The sequence below is a fragment of the Suncus etruscus genome, chromosome 15, assembly GCF_024139225.1.
Source record: "Suncus etruscus isolate mSunEtr1 chromosome 15, mSunEtr1.pri.cur, whole genome shotgun sequence".
Lineage (NCBI taxonomy): Eukaryota > Metazoa > Chordata > Mammalia > Eulipotyphla > Soricidae > Suncus > Suncus etruscus.
In genome coordinates this window covers 36928101-36952025 of record NC_064862.1, presented here as the reverse complement: position 1 = coordinate 36952025, position 23925 = coordinate 36928101, and the positions used below count along the sequence as shown (strand labels likewise).

Here is a 23925-nt window from a genome sequence, read left to right as displayed (position 1 = left end):
TAATATAAATAAAGTTTAACGTAGTGGCAAGCATACTTCAAATGTAGTTCCCCATTTTTAAAATTTTTTGAGTATTTGGAGCCAGAGATAGTAAACCCTACCCAGATTTGATCCCCACCAAAAACATTCTTTTTTTTTTTTGGTTTTTGGTTTTTGGGCCACACCCAGCGGTGCTCAGGAGTTATTCCTGGCTGTCTGCTCAGAAATAGCTCCTGGCAGGCACGGGGGACCATATGGGACACCGGGATTCGAACCAACCACCTTTGGTCCTGGATCGGCTGCTTGCAAGGCAAACGCTGCTGTGCTATCTCTCCGGGCCCATCAAAACCATTCTTACCCCCTCCCCATCTTCATATGATCTCCTGAACGCTCCCAGAAGTAATCCCTCAAGGCAGAGCCAGAAATAAGGCCTAAGCGCAGCTGGATGTGACCAAAAAAGAATAAAACATCCCCCCAAAAGAATATTTGTTTTTGACTTAACATTCACTAAGTGCCACCTATGTGCAGGCATTGTTAAACGGACATGGCTTATCTATGAACAAAGCCTTTGCTCCCCTTACTCAATGGAGGGAGACAGACAATGAATGCAATAGTAAATTGCATAATGTGAGAAAACAACAAGCTTTTTGAAGAAACAACAAGTAAAAATTGAGAGGATGAAACAATTGTCTATAGACTGGCTAAGAAAGCCTTCCCTTCAGAGAGCAAAGTTGAAGATCGTTAAGGGGAACAAAGTGGTATCCTGGAAAAAACTATTCCAAGCCCAGAGATCTGTCAGTGTCACATCCAAAAGCCTGGTGTATTGGAGGCCAAGGGAGCATACATGGAAAGTTGGGGAAAGAGAGTGGGGGAGAAACACTAGGAAAAGAGATCAAAAGAGTGTCTAATGCAAATATTGGGGGCCATTGTAGAGCTTTTATTTGTGAAAGATATCCGGAGGCATTGGAGGGTTAGGAATTAAGGGGTGGCACACTCTCAATCTGTGTTTTAACAGGGGAATCCCTGATGCTAGGAAGAGGGGAAAGAATAGGGAAATAGATAAAAAAAAAAAAAAAAAAACGAAGGTATGGGGGAAAGATAATGTTTTGTGTACAGGTAACACAGTAGGGGCCGGAGTGATAGCACAATGGGTAGGGCATCTGCCTTGCAAGCAGCTGAATCGGGTTATTCCCAGCATCCCATAAAATGTCTCCCGAGCTGGCCAGGAGTGATTTCTGAGTGTGCAGCCAGTATTAACCCCCTGAGGGCTGTCGGGTGTGGCCCCAAAACAAAAGAAAACAAAACATAATAGTAGAAGTGGGAGGGAGAGGCTACTGGACACTTTTTTTTTTTTCTTCAGGGGAATCTACAGAATTTACTAATCAGATACAGGATGTGAAGAAGCCAAGGGATCTTGGAGATCCCTCGTTGCCATAACATAAAGAAAACTACTCTAAATACTCAACTATAAAAATACCATATTTCTAGCACAGCGGTAGGTCGTTTGCATTGCTTTGCAGCTGACCCGTGACGGACCCGGGTCGATTCCCGACATCCCAATATGGTTCCTGCCAGGAACCTGGCAGAAGCGATTTCTGAGCACAGTAACCCCTGGCGCCGCCGGGTGTGGCCCCAAAACAACAACAACAACAACAACAACAAACACTTAAACATTGCACAGAATCTCTATTCCTTTGAGTCCCGCTCCGCTCCAGCTCAGATTGCGTCGGACAGACTCACCCAGATCCGCCCCTAGGGTCAGGTTGCACCCACCCCCAGACCTCTGACCACCCCCCTCTGCCCGCCCATCTGGCTCCGCCCTTGTTGCTAAGGCTGCCGACGCGCTCCGGGGAAACCCTGGGAGGCTCTCGTTGCTACGGTCGATCGCTGGTGCACGCCTTCCCCGGGAACACTTTCCACTTGGAGCCCCGCCCAGGTTCCGCCCCCCACGTTTAGGATTCGTCAGGCGCCAGCCAATCCCGCTTGGCCCTCATTGCCATGGTGACTGTTACCTCGGGTCCGAACAGGCTAGGCCGCACTCAATCCAGAGGCTCTGCCATCGCTGCAGCGGGTGAGTGTGCAGCTCCAACCCCAGGGCTGTCCTACCCTCCATCCCGGTGTAGGCACAACCCCGTGAGCTGGCAGCATGTGGGCGCTGAGTTCCTGGCCTGCTTTGCCTGAACCTAAATGTGTGATCAGCTCCCCGGGCCTTCCTGTGTCCTGGGCAGGTACCTAGACCAGGTCCCTACTACTACTAGCTCTGGAGGACAGCCAGGTCATATAATGAAGGCTCACAGGCCTGAGTCAAAGTCAACCGCATGGGGGACTGCAGGTCGGGCTCTGGGGCCCTTGCAGGTGTGGTTGACATAAGGCCCCTCCCACCCAATACCCTCCCTGTCCAGTTCTACTCCCTTCACCCCCATATTCTGTCACCGCCTCATTCAGACCTCCTTGATATGCTCTGAGAAGGGCCACTCCGAATCATATATCTGCTAGAGACCTGATGGAACCAGGTAGGTCCATTCCTCATCTGCCAGCCCTGTCATACTGTCTGCACATTAGGAGAGAATTGGATGATGGTCCCATGTTTTCTTGGTCAATATTTCTGACAGACTTGAGTCTGGTTTGGAAGAAAAAAAAAACTATTGGCAGGTTAAGCATCACCTTTCAAGGATGATTTTTATACCCCATAAGTCTTTTTCCCCTGGTTGGGTCCACAGGATTCTGGAAGGAAGGATGAGGTCCTCCCTGCCGCCTTGGGGACCTCCTGTGAGCCGGGACCGCATCATCACCTGTCTCCCTAAGGTGGGCCAGCCCTTTCTATGTGCTCTGTTCTCCTGACACCATTTCCAAATCCTGTTTTCCCACCTACACCAGCCCCGAGAAACAAAGCAAGGTGTAAAAAGGGGGAGGTCAGCCCCTTGATGACAGAGACTTGACTTAGCAGTCTCTTGAGAAGTTGGGAGCCTTGTTATTGTGGGCCAGTAAATTAAGGGTGACACCAAAGGCAGTGTGGCATAGAAGTTTAATTCAACGATTTTGTAGACTGACAGTCCAGGTATGAATTCTGACTCATTAAGCTATGACCAGGGGCAAGTTATGACAAGAGCTGTGCTGTTGATTTACAAGGATAACTCTTCTCATATTGGGTAACCTGGCTCTTGGGGAAGAAGAACAGCACCCTGTAGCTCTGCGTTGTTTCTAACACTCTCTAAACAACTCTCCAGTTTCCCAGCACCAAATCTAGAGTTCTTCTTCACCTCACCCAACTCTCCACCAACTATTCATCCTTCAGTTTCTGCTCAAAACTCATATGACTTTTTCCTATCTGTATTTATGTCTAGTATTATCTGAAGCAGGCAGCACAACATCAGCACAACCTCCTCATGGGTGGTGGGATAGTCTTTTTTAACATATACAGATGCTTCCACTTCTCATCCAATCTTTCAAGGCCAGGCATTGCAACAATTTGTAAGATAGAAAATTAGAAACAACCTTATATATCTGTCCTCTGAAAAGAGACCCTTTGATCAGTCACATACTTTGTTTTTTAGTTTTGTTTTGTTTTTGTTTTGGGGCCACACCCGGTGACGCTCAGGGATTACTCCTGTTTATGTGCTCAGCTTGGCTTGGGAGATCATGTGGGATGCCAGGGGATTGAACCACGGTCTGTCCTAGGTCAGCAGCATGCAAGGCAAATGCCCTATCACTGCGCCACCATTCCAGCCCCAACAGTCACATAGTTTCTGACACAGTTGTGATGAAGAATAAGGTGCCTCTTCAGCTGCTGATATGCTTTGAGTAGCTAAATAAACTATGTCAAACTGCAAGCAGTGCAGAGTATTCCCATATTTGGAAATAAGGCAAAGGGAAGGGAGAAATGATATATTTGCAAAAAAAAAAATATATATATATATAGAACCATATGTGAGCACTTTCTGTGGTGTTTATCTCAAGGAGCCCTTGATTTGGTTTAGAAGACTTTTGACTATGTATCTTTTGAGTTCTGTACCCAGACCAAAAAGGTAGAAGGGAATTACAAGACTCTGGGTATATGGGATTTGTTGTCGTTCCTCCTCCCCTGTGCCATCTTCCCCTTTTATGTACCTAATCAGACTTGGGAACCATTCCCTTCAGGTTTTCAATCTCATTTGAGACCCTGACAATTGCTTTCTTTCTTTCTTTCTTTTCTTTTTTTTTTTTTTTTTTTTTTGTGGTTTTTGGGTCACACCGGCAGTGCTCAGGGGATACTCCTGGCTCCATGCTTAGAAATTGCTCCTGGTAGGCATGGGGGACCATATGGGATGCCAGGATTCGAACTGATGACCTTCTGCATGAAAGGCAAACGCCTTACCTCTATGCTATCTCTCCAGCCCCTACAATTGCTTTCTTTATATAACTTGACAGTGGTAATTAGAAATGACATAAAACTTGTATTTCATGAGCACAAAGAAGGGAAGTATGATTGGCACAATATAGTCTGGGTCTACTGGTTGAAGAACCCATTTACAAAGCAAGAAAGCAAGATAGAGAGTCCGAGATGGCTGTTTACTATGACATATTTGGTCAAAGAGTGGGGCTATGACCTAGTTATATATGATTTGAGCTCTCCACCTTCACCTTTCCGAGAGGTGACCTGGACATCCCTCCTATTTCCAAAGAAAATTAATTCTCTCCCTCCTACCTCTGGAAGTTAAGAGGTTATAGGCCATTGCTGGTTAGATCCATTGCAACACAGGTCTAAACCATGTCAGACTTGAGAGATTGGCAGTCAGGAAATTTGTTTTCTTTACTCTATGTACCTCAGTTTCTCTGTCTCTAAAATAAGCTCACACTTCCCATCTAATCTTTTTTACCCAGTGATGCTCAGGGGTTACTCCTGGTTATGAGTTCAGAAATCGCTTCTGGCTTGAGGGACCATATAGGACACAAAGAGATTGAACCTCAATCTGTTCTAGGTCAGCTGCATGCAAGGCAAATGCCCTACCACTTGGTCCTGCTCCAGCCCCTTCATCCAATCTTCTTTACTACACTTCTCATTGTGTCTAAAATTGTGCTGTTCTGGTCATATAATGACTGTCATTTTTAGGTGTACCCTACTTGAAACTGGCATGGAAGTGGACTGGAAAAGACAGCCTACTTTCTTACATGATAACTGATACTCTCCACGCAAATGTAATTTTCTAGGTTAAGATGTTTACTTGTGGGGCCAGAGCGATAGCACAGTGGGTAGGGCATTTGCCTTGCATGAGGCCAACCCAGATTTGATCTGCATCATTCCATATGGTCCTCTGAGCCTGTCAGGAGTAATTTCTGAGTGGAGAGCCAGAAATAACCCTTGAGCACTATAGATGTGGTTCAAACAAACAAACAAATCTCATTTCAAAATCTAAGACTAGGAGCTTTTATAAATGAGGAGTTAAAGTTCAAAGGCATTAGGTAGTGGTGAATGGATAACAGATAAATGAAGTATGGACACAATGCCTTCTCACCTAAATTAAAACACAGATAAAAGTGGACCCATAATACTTTCCATACACATATTTTTGTTTTTGCTTTTGGGCCATACCTGGCAGTGCTTGTTTCACTCCTGCCTTTGTGCTTAGGCTTTATTCTAGGAGTTGTCCGTAGGATCATAAGGCATACCAGGGGCTAAACCAGGTAGGCTGCCAGCAGGACAAACATTCTCCCTGCTGTACTAACATTCTTCCTGCTGTACTATGATTCCCATCTATACACATATTTAAAACAAACAACTATCGTTTAAACAAAAGTATCATAAATCTGGGGCCGGAGAGATAGCATGGAGGTAAAGCATTTGCCTTTCATGCAGGAGGTCATCGGTTCGAATCCCGGCGTCCCATATGGTCCCCCGTGCCTGCCAGGAGCAATTTCTGAGCCTGGAGCCAGGAATAACCCCTGAGCACTGCCTGGTGTGACCCAAAAACCAAAAAAAAAAAAAAAAAAGTATCATAAATCTGTTTTTAGAAAGTGAAAGTCTCTTAGAATTAACTCCTTGTGTTACAGAGGCCCAGAAACATTCTCAGCAAAGACTTGGAGACTTGGTCACCCTGACAGGCAGAGACCCTTTTGGTCTCACTGAAACTCTTTTTTTTTTTTTTTTTTTTTTGGTTTTTGGGCCACACCTGGCAGTGCTCAGGGGTTACTCCTGGCTGTCTGCTCAGAAATAGCTCCTGGCAGTCACGGGGGACCATATGGGACACCAGGATTCAAACCAACCACCTTTGGTCCTGGATCGGCTGCTTGCAAGGCAAACGCCGCTGTGCTATCTCTCCGGGCCCTCACTGAAACTCTTACTACTTCTTTTTGGAACTCGCAAGCCCCCAGCGTCTCCAGGCCACTAATAAAATAGATGATAAAAGCAACAGGATGATCACAGAAAAGTGGATGCCAGTCTTGTAGCAGGGGAGGAAAGGAATACTGGGAAGTTAGTTACCTCCTCACTGACCTGCTCTGTGATAGAGCAGCAGCCTTTCAGGATGATGTGTCTTCCTGTCTGACTTATCTGTCTTGTCTCTTTCCAGTGGTACACACCTCAGGCCTGCCTACAGCTCAAGGAGCACTTCCATGGGCAAGTTAGTACGGCCTGCCAGCGCAGGAACACGGGCACTGTCGGGTGAGCATTGCCTCAGACTAGTGTGGGACTGGGGCTGGGAGAACAGTGAAGGGAAGGAGTATATGAATGAGAGTATGAATGAACAAATGAAACACACAGACTACACTAGAACAACCAGCTCAGGTCTGGAGAATCAGCTGAGACTATATCTGCTTGTCTCTATATATCTCTGCTCTTGGCCATGTAGAACTAATGTCCCCTACAAGATATGCATAGGATTTTGCATTTTGAGATCTGTGTGTCTGTATCCTATATCTTCTTTCCTCTTCTTCAGGTTTCAGTGTGTTTGTTCCTCTGTGACCCTCTTACCCTACCCTCTGTTACATGTCTTCAATCTGCTAAGCAGGATGCTTCTCTCTCTTTCTCTCTCTTTTTCTCTCTCTTTCTCTCTCTCTCTTTCTCTTTCTCTCTCTCTCTTTCTCTTTCTCACTCCCCTTTTGCTTCCTCTCCCCATCTCTGTCTCTCACACACACAGAGGAATATTATGAGTTTGCCTAAATGCGATGCCCATGTCTGTCCTATCCTACTTCAGCAGCACCTGGTCCCATCTGTCCAATAGTCTTTCAACAATCACACCTTTAGGGGCTGCAGAGATAGTATTTGTCTTACCTATTACTTACCCAGACTCAATCCCCAGCAATCCATATGGTCCTACAAGCAGTGTCAGAAGTGATTCCTGAGCTCAGTGCCTCAAGTAAGCCCTGAGAACTGCAGGGTGTGGCCCAAAAGCAGATTAAAAAACCGTCACTCTTTTTAACAAATGGGTATAGAGCCTGCTCTTGCCTCCATCATGAGAGTCTCCATTCTTATTATCATAGTCTCCCAAGGAAGTTGGCTAAACTCACAGATGTCACAGGTGGATGTGCTAGGGACTTGGTTCTGAGGTACCACAGCAGGATAGCATGAGGCCAGGTTCATTTAAGAATGGCCAGAGCACTCAGAGTGATGACCATGAAATCAGGCTTGCAAACTCTATGCCAGGTACTTCATCTACCAGGGGTCCTCAAACTTTTTAAACAGGGGGCCAGTTCACTGTCCTTCAGACTGTTGGAGGGCCAGATTATAGTAAAAACAAAAATTATGAACAAATTTCTATGCACACTGCATATATCTTATTTAGAAGTGAAGAAACAAAATAAATACAATATGTGGCCCGTGGGCTGTAGTTTGAGGACCATTGATAGACTCTTCCTCACCATATAAATGTTGGGAGGTGGGAAAACTGAGACATTGAGGGTACCTTTCAGAAATGCCTTTACTCCTTCATCAGAGAAGCAGAATCTTACTGCTCCATAATTGAAGGTTGCTTGGAAGCAGAGTAGACATAGTCCTTGCCTTTTATTGTGAGCCACAGTATGTCACCAACTGACACAGGACATGATCTCTATACAGCAGGAGGAAGTAACCTGGTTAATTGTTGAGCCAGGCTGGTGGTTTTGACCATGAACATCTTCAGCATGAACTATAGAAAGTGACAGCCTGCCTCTACATGAACTGCAATCCACACAAAATGGGGCGGCAGCTAACAATAGAGACTGCGTGAAAAATAAAACTGTATTGGCACTACAGACAATGACTTGGATTGAATAAACTAGTTTGCCTGGAGCCTAGAATTGGTCTTATGCCAGGAAACTTCAGGGATAGGATCTCCTTGTATTTAGACCAAAGCTTTTCCTTTCCATGTCCCCCATATTTTGATGGGCCTATGCAAATATTTGCCACTCTAACACCATTTTTACTGTGCTCTTTTGACTCTAACCCTTAAAAAAAACCTTAAACTTTTGATGTTAACTTAAACTAATATGCATGTGCATGAAAATATAAAAAAAAATACTATGCCTTCGATGTTTAAGGAGTCACATAAATCTCATGGCCTTAGATTGCTTTGTGTACTGCTAAGAAATGTATAATGTACTACAGTCGGGGGACTTGTGGACAAAGTAATTGTACATGGGTTCTGCCTTATTTTTCTTAAAGTTGTTTGACTGTAAGTTCAATAGTTAGGCGTCAGCAAGGGGATTTCTTTTGAGAACTCTGTTTCTGGGTGATTGTCCTTCCACTGTAACTTTACCTTGTCCTCTTTGCATCATTGTTCTCATAATTAAAAATAAAAAATATTTTTAAAAAAATGGGGCACAGCTACTCTCCCAGATCAGGGGCTACAGAGAGCCACAAAGCTGATTTATTTTAAACCACAATGCAGAGTCTTGGTCATGGCAGATGCCTTGGTCTGCTTGACCTTTGCAGATACCTCCAAGCAAACAGGTGGAAGTGGTGTCCCAGTTAGAAAGTGCCTGGCTTCAAAAGTAGGCACATGCCCAAGGGATGGATGGGAGGGTATAGAAATGCTGTCATTGGCATATATATCCTTTGCATGTCTGCACTATGTCTTTATCATTCATATTTTCCAAGCTCCTAGCATAACTCTTAGCTGGACAAACCCCACGAGGGTGCTTTCCTTTGCTCCTTCGGCCTTTTTATGCCCCCTGTCTCTAATTCTTGCAATAGGGAGTTGAGACCATGGGGAGTTCAGGATGGCAAGTCCATTCTATGGGGTAGGGATCTGGTAACTCTGCAGCTCTCTGTCTGATATCCTGCCTACCATTGAGGAATAGCTCACAACAAAGGAAGGGACTGTATATGTGAAGATGACTTTGTGATCATGTCTAGAGTAATCTGACTCAAACTCTTGCCAGGCTCAAACTCTCCAAGGTGGTTGTCCTGGGTGACCTCTATGTGGGCAAGACCAGCCTCATACACAGGTATGTCAATACACCTCCCAGCACCAGTGGTCACACCTTGGCAGGGGCAACTCAGACTATATTGCATGACTCTCAAAGGAAATGATGTAAGAAATAAGGGAGACGGGCCCGGAGAGATAGCACAGCAGCGTTTGCAGCGGCAAGCAGCCGATCCAGGACCAAAGGTGGTTGGTTCGAATCCCGGTGTCCCATATGGTCCCCCGTGCCTGCCAGGAGCTATTTCTGAGCAGACAGCCAGGAGTAACCCCTGAGCAATGCCGGGTGTGGCCCAAAAACAAAAAAAAAAGAAAAAAAAAAAGAAAAAAAGAAATGAGGGAGACAATTAAAAAATAAAAGGGAAATGAGGGAGGTGGCATTGAAAGGAGTGAAGGGATTCCAGGAGCCTGGTGTTTATCACAATATCCCCTTGGGATTATGTGCTTATGTCTTGCCTCATTGCTCTCCCATATATGGACACCCTGTTTATCTTTCATGGTTTTTCCTAACTCACACTGTTTGCTATAACTTATCTTCTACCACATGGTTATTGTTGTGGCTCCCTTTCCTCTAGACTTGTATTCTAAAGGACTTTAAAAAAAATACTTTTTGCATCCAGGCTTCTATGGTCATGAGATAAACATTGTAAATAACTGATCTGAGGGCTTCCTGTGCTCTGACAGGTTTTGCAAGAATGCTTTTGACCGTGACTACAAGGCTACCATTGGGGTTGACTTTGAAATTGAGCGCTTTGAGATCGCTGGGATTCCCTATGGCATCCAGATGTAAGTGGCCTTTTCTTACATGACCTTTGGGGACCTGGGTTGGTCATGAATCCTGAATTCCCAGCTCAAACCCTCCCTCCATCCTGGGGGGTGTCTTGTGTGGCTAGTTGATCTGAAAAGTTCTCAGAGGGCCTCCTCTTCTCCACACTCCTCCTTGTCCCCCACCTCTAGCTTTCCTGCTAAAATTTCACTCACTAGGCTAGCAGGGTAGCACCTAGAAAGTCTCCTCAAATTTCTGAATCTCTGTTTTCATCTGGAATTGTGTCCCAGAATAATCCCTATGTGCCAAACTCTCACAGAAGCCACATGGTTCATGTGCCTTCCTCAACCTGATGCTCTGCCCCTCTTCTTCACCCCATTATTCTTCCTCCCATGCATCTGTCTTTCAGAGTCTTCAGACATTACCCCTCGTTTTTCTCACAACAGCCCAAAGTCTCTATTCAGGCTCATATTTTTTCCACCAGAGCTCTTTCTGGATTGACACTTTTCTCTCCCCCTTCCTTGTTTTTCTGCATGGCAGCCCTGATGTACTTCTCTGTCTGCTTGCTCCTTTTCTTTTCTATTCTTCTCTCTTCTCCTAGTCGTATTTTACACACCTCTGGTTTAGTTCCTCAGTCCTCCAACCTCTGCCTAGATAGGCATGTGGCCTTGCTCCTTTTCTTTTCTTCTATTCTTCTCTCTTCTCCTAGTCGTATTTTGCACCTCTGGTTTAGTTCCTCAGTCCTCCAACCTCTGCCTAGACAGGTATGTGGCTCCCTCACAAGTAAGATGATTCTTATCATCTCATGAACCTCAACTTCTTTTTATTTTTTTTAAAATAATACCTTTATTTAAGCATCATGATTACAAACATGTTTGTAGTTGAAATTCAGTTATAAAACAGAACACCCCCCTTCACCAGTGCAACAGTCCTACCACCAATGCCTCCCTTCTCCCTTCTCCCTTATCTATATTCGAGATAGGCATTTTATTTCTCTCAGACACTACCATTGTCGTGGTAGTTGTTAGTGTAGTTATTTTCTCTATCTGAACTCACCACTCTTTGTGGTAAGCTTCATATCATGGCCAGTCCTTCCAGCCCTCATCTATATTGTCTCTGGGTAATGTCTTTTATTTTTCTTAAATCCCACAGATGAGACTATTCTGTATCTATCTCTCTCCTTCTGGCTTATTTCACTCAGCTTAATAGTTTCCATGTCCATCCATGTATAGGAGAATTTTATGACCTAATTTCTCCTGACGGCTGCACAGTATTCCATTGTGTATATGTACCAGTTTCTTTAGCCACTCGTCTGTCATTGGGCATCTGGGTTGTTTCCAGAGTTTGGCTATTGTAAATAGCACTGCAATGAAGATAGGCGTGCAGAAAGCATTTTTATATTGTGTTTTTGTGTTCCTAGGGTATGTCCCTAGGAGTGGTATAGCTGGATCAGATGGGAGCTCTATTTCCAGGTTTCTGGGCAATCTCCATAAGTTTCCCATAAAGGCTGGACTAGACCACATTCCCACCAGCAATGAATATGAATTCCTTTATCCCCACATCCTTACCAGCACTGATTGTTCTTGTTCTTTGTGATGTATGCCAGTCTCTGTAGCATGAGATGGTACCTCATGGTTGTTATGATTTGCATCTCCTTGATGATTAGTAATGTGGAGCATTTTTTCGTGTGTCTTTTGACCATTTGTATTTCTTCTTTAAGGAAGTGTCTGTTCATTTCTTCTCCCCAGTTTTTGATGGGGTCAGATTTTTTTTTCTTGTTAAGTTCTGTGTGTCTTAGATATTAGCACCTTATCTGATGGGTATTGGGTGAGTAGCTTCTCCGATTCTGTGGGTGGCCTTTGTATCCTACTCACTGTTTCCTTTGAGGTGCAGAAACTTCTCAGCTTAATATGGTCTCATTTGTTTATTTCTGCTTCCACTTGATTTGGACAGTGTTGTTTCCTCCCTGAAGATGCCTTTATTCTCAATGTCATGGAGTGTTTTATCTATGCATGAACCTCAACTTCTAACAGTAGAGACTACGTCACTTCTCTGAGAGCATTTCAGTGCACTTCCGGAATCAGATACTGTGACTGATCTTTCCCAAGGGAGCATCAGGGTCAGACCAGAGTAGATCAAACTAAAAATGCAAAGATATAACATTAGAGGATCTGGAGCCAGAAAACTGAGAAGATCAAGGAGTTAATGGCAGCAACCTAAGTGGTACTGTCCTGAGTGGTCTATGTCTGGGATCACCTTGCACCCACAGGCCTAATCTAATTAGAGAGTCCTGAGCAGAACAGGGCCTTGCTGCTGACTCAGCCTCTGAATGTCCTACATTGGCACCACCACCAGACACCCAACTGGCTCTTTCTCTAGGCCACCCTCCCAGTTTCCCAACTATTTGAATCATCTTCAAAAAAAAGTGAAAAGAATCAGAATAATTTTTTATATATTTTATTGGGGGTCTCCTCTGTGAGGTTCAGGGCTATCATAACTGGTGATACTTAGAGAGTCAATCAGTGCCAGGAATCAAAAGTAGGGTCTCACCCATGGCAAGCATGAGCTCCACCTAGGTATTATAGTGCTATTTGGTTGTTATTATTTGGGAGATTCTCATCTGGGAGACACTGAGGTCACATCCAGCAGTGCTAAGAGTCATGCAGTGGTAGAGTCCAAACTAGGACTTTGGGAGCCGGAATGATAACACAGTGGATAAAACATCTTCCTTGCATATGGCTGACCTGGGTTCAACCCCAGATAACCCATATGGTACTCCAAGCCTGCCAGGAGTAATTTAAGAGCACAGAGCCCGGAGTAACCCCTGAGTGCAGCCAGTTGTGGCTCAAAGACAAACAGAACAACAGAGAAAACATGGGACTTTGCACATGTCAAGCATACATTCCAGCCCTTTGACTTATTTCCCCAGTGCCTGAATGAATTAATGGAAAAGTCAAGCCAAAAAGTTCCACATTGAACTGGATTCCTTGAAAAAGCTTTCAGTCATTGATATCTTGTTTATGACCTTACCTATTCTTCAGTTCACTGAGGAAAGTTGAATATTGTTTTTAGAAAAGTAAAAATGTATATAGGATGAAGTTTTATACTCAGCCCTGAATAGACACCTCCTGCCTGATTGCACACCTGGGTGGGATCTCAGCATGTATGCCCTCTCTTCAATACTGTGTCATAGTAGACATCATGAATAAATCACTGCTTTCTTTTCCAAACTGAACCGGGGCTCAGTTTCTTCAGGATCAAAATGACCCAAACATGAAAGTCATTTCCCTATTACGGTACATACCACCACCCTCACCTAGAAACCAGTAAGTCCCCACTATAGTATATAGGATAGAGCCATGCCCAGACCCACATGACAAGTGACAGAACCATCCCAATCTGGATCCCGAGTCCAAGTCCTGTTCATGAGAATCTTATCTACAGACAGACTTCACATTTTCACACTGACCCAGAGCAGGGGGCAGACTCTTTTCTTTTTTTTGGGGGGGGTACACCTGGCAGCTCTCAGGGGTTACTCTTGGCTCTACGCTCAGAAATCACTCCTGACAAGCTCATGGGACCATATGGGATGCCGGGAATCGAACCCAGGTTCATCCTGGGTCTGCTGCATGCAAGGCAAACGCCTTACCACTGTGCTATCTCTCTGGCTCCCTGGGCAGAGTTATTTTTTTTTTTTTTTGGTTTTTGGGTTACACCCGGCAATGCTCAGGGGTTACTCATGGCTCTACACTCAGAAATTGCCCCTGGCAGGCACGGGGGACCATATGGGATGCCGGGATTCAAACCACCATCCTTCTGCATGGAAGGCAAACACCTTACCTCCATGCTATCTCGCCAGCCCGGCAGAGTCATTTTTAATGTCAGAAGATACCAAATATTATTCCATTCAACTAAGCAGTGGAACTATTAAGGCCATATTTTCCCCTTATAGACATGATTCAGCTAGCCAGGGAATTCCCCCCTTGGGAAACTGAGGAAGAGATCATAGGGAGTTGGGGATTAGAATGGCTGATTCCCAGCAGACACTTCATCAAGCCCTCAGGTCTGCTGTCCATGACCCACTAGCCTTCTGGCCCACATCATTATTGAATCTTACCACCTATGTTTTTGTTTTCCTTTCTGCGTCATGGCATAGCTGGGACACTGCAGGACAAGAGAAGTTCAAGTGCATTGCATCTGCTTACTACCGGGGTGCCCAAGGTGAGTAAGTGAGGAGAATGGTGGTTCCCTTGACCATGTGCAGCAGATTCCCTCCCCACTGGGCTCTTCAGCAGGAGATTTAGCTCTACTACACAGACAGCACATTATCCTCTGAGAAAACACCTGGTCAGTTCTCCAAGACTAGAGAATTTGTTTTCCTGCTAGAACCCAGACTGATAGTTATAGTCGTTACAGTCACACTCTTTAGGGAGCAGCTGGTAGAGGTTACTCCATAAATCTCAATCCACATTTTAATCTCAGAGAGACATTCACAAAGGAAGAGGGATCCCAGAAAGTGTACTCCAGAGAGTGGACTCCTGAAGATGACTGGGGAGAAACTGGGCCATAGGTGAGTTTAGGGCTTGTGTCACAGGAGGACTGTATAGGTTGAAGGATAGTGGTGATGACTGAGACATGGCATAGGACCTGCTGGGGAACACCAGGAAGCAGTGTTCTAAGCTCCTGCTTTGGTTCTAGCAGGACTAATATCTCTCCATGAGAAATACAGAAAGTGTTTTCAGAGTGATGCAGCATTATATGCCAAACCAGTCTCAAAGATGAAACACTGGGAATGTCTACTCTGTACCAGTGTAAAAATAAATACAATATTTGCATTACAATTTGAAAACAGGTGTGAGAGAGATAACTCAAAGAGCTGGAGACCATGACTGGCATGTAATAGACTAGGGGTTCAATATCTGTCAATCCTTGGCCCTCTGAACTCTGCTGGACATGACCTTTTGCCCCTTAGCATTTTCCAGATCAAGCTGTACGTCAACAAGAGCCTAAGACATAAACATTTTCAGAGCCCCTAGGCTAGGCCAAGAAATCTTGAGAGTAGCTTTCAGGTTCCTGAGCACTGCTGGGCAAGACACTTAACCCCTTTTCCCTACCACACCAAAATTGGAAATAACATAAACAGGAAATGGGATGTGGAGATAGGTCAAAGGGACAGAGTGCAGTGCAAGAGAAATAGTACAGTGGGTAGGGTGCTTGCCTTGTGCACCGTCAATGTGGGTTTGGTCCCTGGAAACCCATATGGTTCCCTAAGTCTTCCAGGAGTAATTCTTGAGCTCAGAGCCAGGAGTAAACCCTGAGCATCACCTGGTAAGGCCCATAAACCAAAAACAATAAAACAAAAATGAAAAGAAACTACAAATACATACAAGCAGCTATTCTTGTCATCCAAGTCTGCACATACACTGTGGTTTCTCTCTTCTCTGGGAACAATATTTCCCAGAAATAAGAGTCTGAGGTACCCAGAACCCCTAGAAACAGCAGTTCTAATGCACCACTTTTTTCCTTCTTGGCTTCCATTGCTCTCTGCCTGAAGGGCTTCACCACAGGCTTCAGTCAAATGCTGGTGAAGCTTTCTTTCACTCATAAGCCTGCTTGCAGACCTAGGGTTGGAGTAAATTTCTGGAATGTCCTCCACATGAGGTCTCCTTTAGAATTCAAACAGGATTTCAGGCAATCTGGGTCCAGGGTAAGGTCAATTAAGAGAGAGCCATCAGGATGAAAGCTATAGTTTCCCATTTCAGCTGCTTCCTCAGAAATTGTTTCCTTAAAGCTGTTCATTACTAATTGCATTCTCAGCTTCTAGCTACCATGTGAAAAGTCAATCTTACATCAGCCCCATATTGAGATTTAAAAATAGTGTCTCTTGGGCGGGAGAAATAGCACAGTGGTAGGGCATTAGCCTTGTACACAGCTGACCCAGGACAAGATGGTGGTTCAAATCCTGGCATTCCATATGGTCCCCCAAGTCTGCCAGGAGCAATTTCTGAGCACAGAGCCAGGAATAACCCCTGAGCGCCAATGGGTGTGACCCCCCCCCAAGTAATGTCTCTTAAGGCGCTAGAGTGATAGTACAATGGGTAGGGCACTTGCCTTCCACGTGCATGATCTGAGTTTGAACCCCAGATCTTCATAAGGCCCTCCAAGCCCACCAGGAGTGATAATTCAACACAGAGCCAGAATTTTGGTAATCTAATTTTGCTAGGTGATGATGATGATGATTATAGTGGCTCATGTTTGATGTTCATAGCAGTCCTGAAATGTCACTCCATTCTACATATGAGAAAACAAAGGATTTCAGCAAATAAGATCCTCAATAAGCTCCTATATATATAAACAGCAAGAGGAGAAACTTGAATATTCATCTTGCCTTAGAGTGATGAAAAGATAGGTCCCCAGGGGTAGCCATGAGATGTGTCTTCTTTCCCTTCATCATGAGTCTTAGGCTTGGGACCAGTACAGTTCCACAAGATCCAGTTTCCTCCTGGGGAGCAGAGATACCCAAGAGGAAGACCACTCCCACCCCACTTTATCATTCTATCATTCTGTCTCATCTCTCTGTGACCAGCTGTTGGTTTTACCTTTATATACAGTGATCATCACAGCATTTGACCTCACTGATGTGCAGACTCTGGAGCATACCAGGCAAGTCTGGGACTCCCTATCCTCAAAGATCTTGAAAGTGTTTCCTGTAACCCCAGGAAAGTATACTAGACTCTGGGTTCAACTGACAAGATAAAATGACTGCCTACCAGCCACCCATTACTCAGTTATTTTATCAGACCTTGGGGGTCAGAAAAATAGTACAGCAGATAGGACACTTGCCTTTCACATAGCTGCCCTGGGCCCAATCTGCAGCACCATATGTGGTCCCCTGAGCTCTTCCAGGAGTGATCCCTGAGTGCAAAGCCAGGAGTAACTCTTTGTATGCATGGCCCCCAGAGCAAAAATTAAATAAATAAAATTGGGAATAGAGTATAGAGATAGTACAGCAGGTAGAGTTCTTGCCTTGCATGCAACTGACATGGGTTCAATACTCGGCATCCCATATGGCCCTTATATCACTGTCAGGAGCAATTCCTGAGCATAGAGCCAAAAGTTACCCTCATAATATCAGCATATGGGACCCAAAATCAAGCAAATAAACAAAGATGCAAGCCCATCCACAGAGCCAGCACACTCTCATGTTAAGAAGTTCTTGGATGATTGAATGCTCTGTTGTCACCATCTTGAAAGGCTCAGTCATTTGGCGGTGAAGGGCATCACTTCCCCTTTGTCCCAAATCTATTAATTCTTTAACCAGTCCTCTCAGAAGAGATGTGATTAGGGCCTGCTTTGCTGTCCTGGACAGAGACCTAGTAATAGCCAGCAACTTGACCAGGTCGCAGATCTACATTGCTTCTGTCAGTCATTCTCTAGCTAATTAATGCCCCCAAACTTCCCTTCCCTTTTCTTTAGGGCTTTCTCATTCAGCATTTCCCAAACCCTGTGAGGAAGGTGATCATTCCAGCTGATGAAAGGGCACCTCCTACTTATGCATGTACTGCATGTCCTACATGTTCTGTTGGACTTTGGGGGATGAGGGAGATGAGGAGGTGAAAATCCTATCCTGATTCTGGCTATAGCCTTGTAGGGTGTGCTGTTCCTGCATCTCCTGGCTCATCTCTCAACATCAGTGAGATCCCAGGCTGCACCTCTGTCCCTTTACATTCCCCAAGCCCTAGAGGTAGGTAAATTGGTGGTCTCAGCCTTAATACCCTTTGTGCTTTCCAGGCAGTGGCTGGAAGATGCTCTCAGAGAGAATGAGCCAGGCTCCTGCTTCGTGTTTCTGGTGGGAACCAAGAAGGACCTTTTGGTGAGCAGAGCAGAGCAGGAGACCTGGGTGGCCCATAGAAAAATGCATCTACTTTTTGAAAGGGGGTTGGCACTGACAGGTTGGAGGAGGATGTGTGAAGAGTTACATATCCAGGAGGTAAAATGTTGAGGTACGGGGCCAGAGAGATAGCCTGGAGGTAGGGCATTTGCCTTACATCCAGACCCTCTAATGTTATATCTTTGCATTTTTAGTCTGATCTACTCTGGTCTGACCCTGAATCCCAGCATCCCATATGGTCCCCCGTGCCTGCCAGAGGCGATTTCTGAGCACAGAGCCAGGAGTAACCCCTGAGCACTGCCGGGTGTGACCCAAAAACCAAAAAAAAAAAAAATGTTGAGGTACGCTGCTCATCTCATCAGAAATGAAAGGGGGTTTTATCCACGGCAAAGGCATCTCCATAGCCTTATACTGTGGTTTCTCAGCCCTGGATGATACAGGGAGGAGGAAGGAACAGAGGGTCGTGGTTCTCAGGTCACCCCTGAGAAGTGCCCAGGAAGCTGGATCAGGAGGGCTGTGTCTCCCAGTCAGGTGCTGCATGCGAGCAAGTGGAAGCAGATGCCGTGCGCCTGGCCAATGAGATGCAGGCTGAGTACTGGTCGGTGTCTGCCAAGACAGGTAAGTGGATGCAGGACTGTCATAACAGTATGCAGTTCTTCTAGGCTGTGTCTGGCTCATGCTCAGCTTCCATGGCCTGAAAGGAGTTTTAGCTGTGGCAGGAGACTGAAACCCCTGCTCTATGGAGAGAAGGAATAGGCACACCAGGGCCTGGGACTCTGGGTTGTCCATTGCTGCTGCCATATCCCTTTAGGAGTCAGATTCCCCCTTTTCCTCTGAAGTTACTTCTAAGACCACAGAGGAAGAAGTGACAGGGTTGAGGTTGAAAACTTCTTACCTGTGACCACTATACTGTTCTGTTTCCAACCTACAGTGTTGGGTAGGAGATACTCTGTGGCCTAGTAGAAGAGCCTTTTGTAACTAGAGATTCCTATTTCTTGCCTTGTGACTCTACCTTATATCATACACCAGATGGCTCTTGCTTGATGGGTTCCTGAGCTGCCCTTGCAAAGAGACCACTGTTGGCCCAGAATCTAGCAAGATGCCCAACATCTCAAACCTCAGTGTCCACATTTGGGAAACAATAATGCTCTTTGTCTCATTTGATTTCTATTATTATTATTATTATTATTATTATTATTATTATTATTATTATTATTATTATTATTACTTTGACCTTTTGGGCCAAACTAAGCCAGGGATCACTCCTGGCTCTGTGCTCAAGATTCCTTCTTCACTGTGTGGCTCAGGGGACCATATGGGGTGCCAGGGATCAGATCAAGTTCAGCCCCATGCATGGCAAATACACTACCTGCTGTATTATCACTTTGGCCCACATTTTATATTTATGGGAAGAGTTGGGGCCATACCCAGCAGTGCTCAGGCCTTACTCCTTCCTGGCTTAGCTCTCAGGGATCACTCCTGGCAGTGCTCAAGGGTTACTCCTGGCTCTATGCTCAGAAATCACTCCTGGCAGGACCGGCGACCATATGTGATGCTGGAGATCAAACCCAGGTTGGCCACATGTAAGGCAAGCAGTCTCTCTGCTGTGCGTCGCTCTGACCCATCTCTTGGCTTCTGAAAATCTTTCCTCCTGCCTGATTAATAGCAAGGCACTCCCTGTGACCCGAGCACAATCGTACAGTTTATCAGTTGAACAAGGACATTTTGCAACGGAACTGGAATCTGTCCTATGCTAGGATGGCTGGAGGGGAATGCACAAAGGCTTCACAGGGGATCAACAGCACTTTTGTCCTCAGCTGCCCATAGAGCAGGTGCTTGAATGTCACAGGAAAGCAGGCACAGGTCTGTCCTGATCTTTGTATACCCTAGGAATGTACCCATAGGAACTACTCAGAAGAAACTAGACATTGGAAAAATGTTGAAATTATAGATGATTTTGCAGCAGTTGGCTGCAATATCCTCCTCCTGTGGGGAGGAGCTTGGACCCAGGAAAGAAATAAGACTGGCAGGATTGCCCCTCCCCCACAGTGTGCTAATTCAGAGTTCCTCTGGAAAGAGTCCCACAGCAACCAGAGCTTGGCTGTCTGCCCCCAGCTGCAGAAAAGAGCAGCAGAAGAGGGGTCACTATGTCTTGTGTGTCCACAGGGGAGAATGTGAAGTCATTCTTCAGCCGTGTAGCTGCCCTGGCATTTGAGCAGTCAGTGCTGCAGGACCTGGAGCGAAGGAGCAGTGCCCGGCGCCAGGTCGGCGATGAAGACCTCATCCGTGCGTACTGGCAGGAGGGTTGCGGCTGGGGAGCAGATGCATTTTCAAACCCATGTCCCTCATCTCCTCACTGTCCCAAGACCAGTAATATCTTCAACATGTCACTTGTTTGTCATCTTTGACTCTCTTCCTCACTGCGTTGTTCCTTCTCCCATTACTCTGATTTCAGGTTTCCATTTCCCCTGACCTTGTCTGCCAGTTTACATGCCCTTTCCAATGTTCCCTGCACTTTTGACAGATTGGTCCTTATTGGTCCAGCTGGGCAGCCATTTGGTTCTCCTGGACCCTGCCTTCTTCCACTGTATTCTGCCACCTGGTATGTATTCCAGGTTACTTGATACGTACCAGGTTATCACACTCTTGAACAAGAGGCTGAGAGGTTCTGGTTCACCTTCAGACATAAGTGGGTACCCACAGGGGACTGCACAGTTTTTGCTGCAGGTGCTTGGTGGATGGATGCCAAGAGACTTCTTCTCTCCCTTTACAGGAATGGAGGAATGTTCAGCCGAGACCACAGAGAACAGGAGGTCTTCAAGTGTGAGTTGCTGCTAGCTGTGTCACATGCCTTGACTACCCTTGTGCATTGGCAGTGGTTCCTGTGTCTGGAACAAACAACATGGAGCCTGAACTCAGTCATGTGACTGCCCAATTACTATGCTGAGCCTAAGAAGTCACTTTCCTTTAGCAGACTGGGGCCAGGCAAGACCTCTGCCAACTGCCCGGTTGGGGCCATAACTGTAGCTGTCAGTGGAAGGCTAATTGTTTTTTGGGGGTCACCAGAAAATCTCCCTCGTCTTTGAGACTTCAGACACAGGGTATGTCTCTCATCATAGCTCATATCCCTTGCCCTCAGCATATATCAGCACTCCATCTGATCATCTCCCTAGCTCTGGATTGACCTCTGAGTGTTTCTTAACCAAGTGGTATAGACAAACAGGACTTATGAAGAGTCAGTGCCTGAGGAGAAAGCTACTACTTGCCACATCTGTATGGGACTTTGCTATTTATAGCAGGACTGATAGTTCTGGGCCTTCCTACTACTGGTATGGGGCATTCCTGCTCCTCTCTAGAAAAGGAGAGTGAAGAGAGCCCCAAGGGCCCTTTCAGGCAATCTTCCTGCCCTCCTGGTGAGTGGATGAACACAGAACAAGCCACTGTCACTGGCCCATCTGGACAATGAGTCAGCCTAAACACTCAGGGTGAAGGAAACGGCATCATGGACTCTAGCCATGATTGTGGTTATAGCCCTTCATCATCAAGGCACTGTCTTTGGCTGCCACCAGTCACCCAGATCCTGCCGAGGCTGGTTCCACTCCTCTCCCATCAGCCTTTGAGCAAGAAAGCACTGGGCATGGAACCTTTGTGATGGCATTCTTGTTTTCCATGTGCCTCACTCCATGCCATTACCTGGTGCCTTCACGCCCACCTGCCACACACATATTACTGGCCACCTTGTGCCACAGGCCAGTGGGCACATCCCATATGCCTCCCATATGCCTCACTTTGATGGTGAGCTTTTGAGAAACATCTGTTCACTCAGCACTATATTTCAGAGTCCCAAATAAGACTTGACATATCATACTTTTCCAGTGAATGGCTGTCAGCTCAGAACTGCCAATTATTGATGGAGCAAGAACCTTGGCATCTTTGTTTACTTCCTCTTCACCATCTTTTTATTTTATTCTTTTTTAAATAGAAAATATTGGCTAAAAAAAAAAGAAAATATTGGCTAAAGGGATAGTCCAGGGGGTAAGGGACTTGCCTTGCATGAAGTCAACTATTATTCAATCTCCCAGTCTCACCAGGGGTGATCTCTGAGCACAGAACCGAAAGCCTCACCAGGAGTGATCCCTGAGCACAGAACCAGGAATAAGCATTGTATAGCCAAGTGTGGTCCCCAAGCCAAAAATAATTACACAAAATAAATAATTACATTAAATGGCTTTTTGGGGGCTAATGAAACAAGATGCTTTTATTGAACAAAACTTTCTTAGAAAGATGTTAGAAAAGAAAAAGAAAGGAATACATGTTCAAGAGAAAACAGAAGCTTCTCCAGAATGGAAATAAGCAAGCAAAAAGACATAGAAGACAAACATGTTCAAGGAAGAACACAGGCTTGAAGAACATGTCAAAAATGATTTTTTAGGGCCCGGAGAGATAGCACAGCGGTGTTTGCCTTTCAAGCAGCCGATCCAGGACCAAAGGTGGTTGGTTCAAATCCCGGTCCCATATGGTCCCCCATGCCTGCCAGGAGCTATTTCTGAGCAGACAGCCAGGACAGCCAGGAGTAACCCCTGAGCAACGCCGGGTGTGGCCCAAAACCAAAAAGAAATAAATGAGTTTTTATTAAAATGAGAAAACTTATGTGCTTATTGTAATGCAAAAAATAAGAGCAAAACTTTTTTGGGGGGTGGGGGGGTTTGGGATCACACCGGGCAGCGCTCAGGGGTTACTCCTGGCTCTATGCTCAGAAATCACTCCTGGCAGGCTCGGGTGACCATATAGGATGCCGTGATTCGAACTACCGTCTTTCTGCATGCAAGACAAATGCCTTACCTCCATGCTATCTCTCCAGCTTCCAAGAGCAACTCTACAGTTCAAACTCCAGTACTGGCCCTCCCCAGCAGGAAACATGTTAACCAGCTGGTTGAATTCTTTCCAGACTTCCTATATGAGCAAATGTTGGTTTGTTTTATCACTTAACCTGAATGGCCTCCTGCTGCACATGCTGCCTGGTGGCTGCGATCCCAATGCCCTGCTAGAGCCTTCTTGCTGCTCGCACATCCAGACTGCCAGTGCCTTGGGCAGCCGCCTGTTTTCTTTCTGTGAGTGGACTGGAGTCCACTGAATCTGCTTTATATGTAGCACATTTTGCTTCCAGCCAGCTTTTAGCTTTGATTGAAGGTCCTACCATGTTCATCCCTGGAGTTTCAGCTTTTGCATACTCAGCATTTCCTGCAAAGACCTCAGTGAGGACCTCTGTGCACGATGGCCCTGGACATATCCTCTTCTACATTTTGGATTGTGGATCCAAAATCAGGGCCAGATTTTTTTTTAACACAAAACAGAAAGGATCACCAGAAGAACTTAGGCAGAATGGGTGGGTGCTTCCACAGCTCCCTCCTCTCAATCCTTCAGGCCCAGAACTCAAGGTGGTATGCAATGTTGATGCTCTGTTGTTATCTGATCTTGAACTAAAACTTCCTTCCTACTCCCACCCTTCTGGAGATGCCCCTTATTAAACTGTCTTTGTGTCATCCACTGTGTGCTCAACTGATTCCATTTGAATCACTTTTCTCTGAATCCTGTTAAACTTAAATATTCTCTTTAAGCACTTCAAATTTCAGTCTAACTTTTCTGGGAGAGACAGTTCTGGTCTTGTACTGTGTCTTGAAACCACAATACTGAGTGAATATAGGGACCAAGGGACCACATGCAATCCCAAGTTCCATCTCTGTATGGTTCTACCAGCTCTCTCTTCCCTGCACTCCCAGTCCATATCCTGTTCTCCCAGTTTTGACCTGGCATTCAGGGCCCCTACCTGGCTGCCTACTCCACAGACCCATGTGCTCCAGTTTTATCCTCTAAAACAGGGTGCTTCAAACTTTTTAAACAGGGGTCCAGTTCAC

The 23925-nt window shown here is 45.6% G+C and overlaps 1 protein-coding gene across 1 annotated transcript; it reads left to right on the top strand.

Moving 5' to 3' along the window:
- Positions 1-1862: 1862 nt before the first annotated feature.
- Positions 1863-22001, top strand: RAB36 (RAB36, member RAS oncogene family). Its single transcript, XM_049789016.1, has 11 exons — positions 1863-2050; positions 2700-2784; positions 6525-6616; positions 9313-9378; positions 10038-10139; positions 14276-14340; positions 16731-16786; positions 17915-17992; positions 18538-18628; positions 20177-20296; positions 20784-22001. Exons 2-11 carry the CDS (start codon positions 2716-2718, stop codon positions 20846-20848), a joined length of 804 nt encoding a protein of 267 aa, XP_049644973.1. The 5' UTR covers positions 1863-2050; positions 2700-2715; the 3' UTR covers positions 20849-22001.
- The last annotated feature ends 1924 nt before the right edge of the window (positions 22002-23925 follow it).

Excerpts from the sequence above, each read along its gene's own strand:
- RAB36 (XM_049789016.1), top strand. The coding sequence starts at position 2,716 with ATGAGGTCCTCCCTGCCGCCTTGGGGACCTCCTGTGAGCCGGGACCGC. Across the intron at positions 2,785-6,524 it reads TCATCACCTGTCTCCCTAAG|TGGTACACACCTCAGGCCTG; the intron begins GTGGGCCAGCCC and ends GTCTCTTTCCAG. Across the intron at positions 16,787-17,914 it reads CTCTGGAGCATACCAGGCAA|TGGCTGGAAGATGCTCTCAG; the intron begins GTCTGGGACTCC and ends CTTTCCAGGCAG.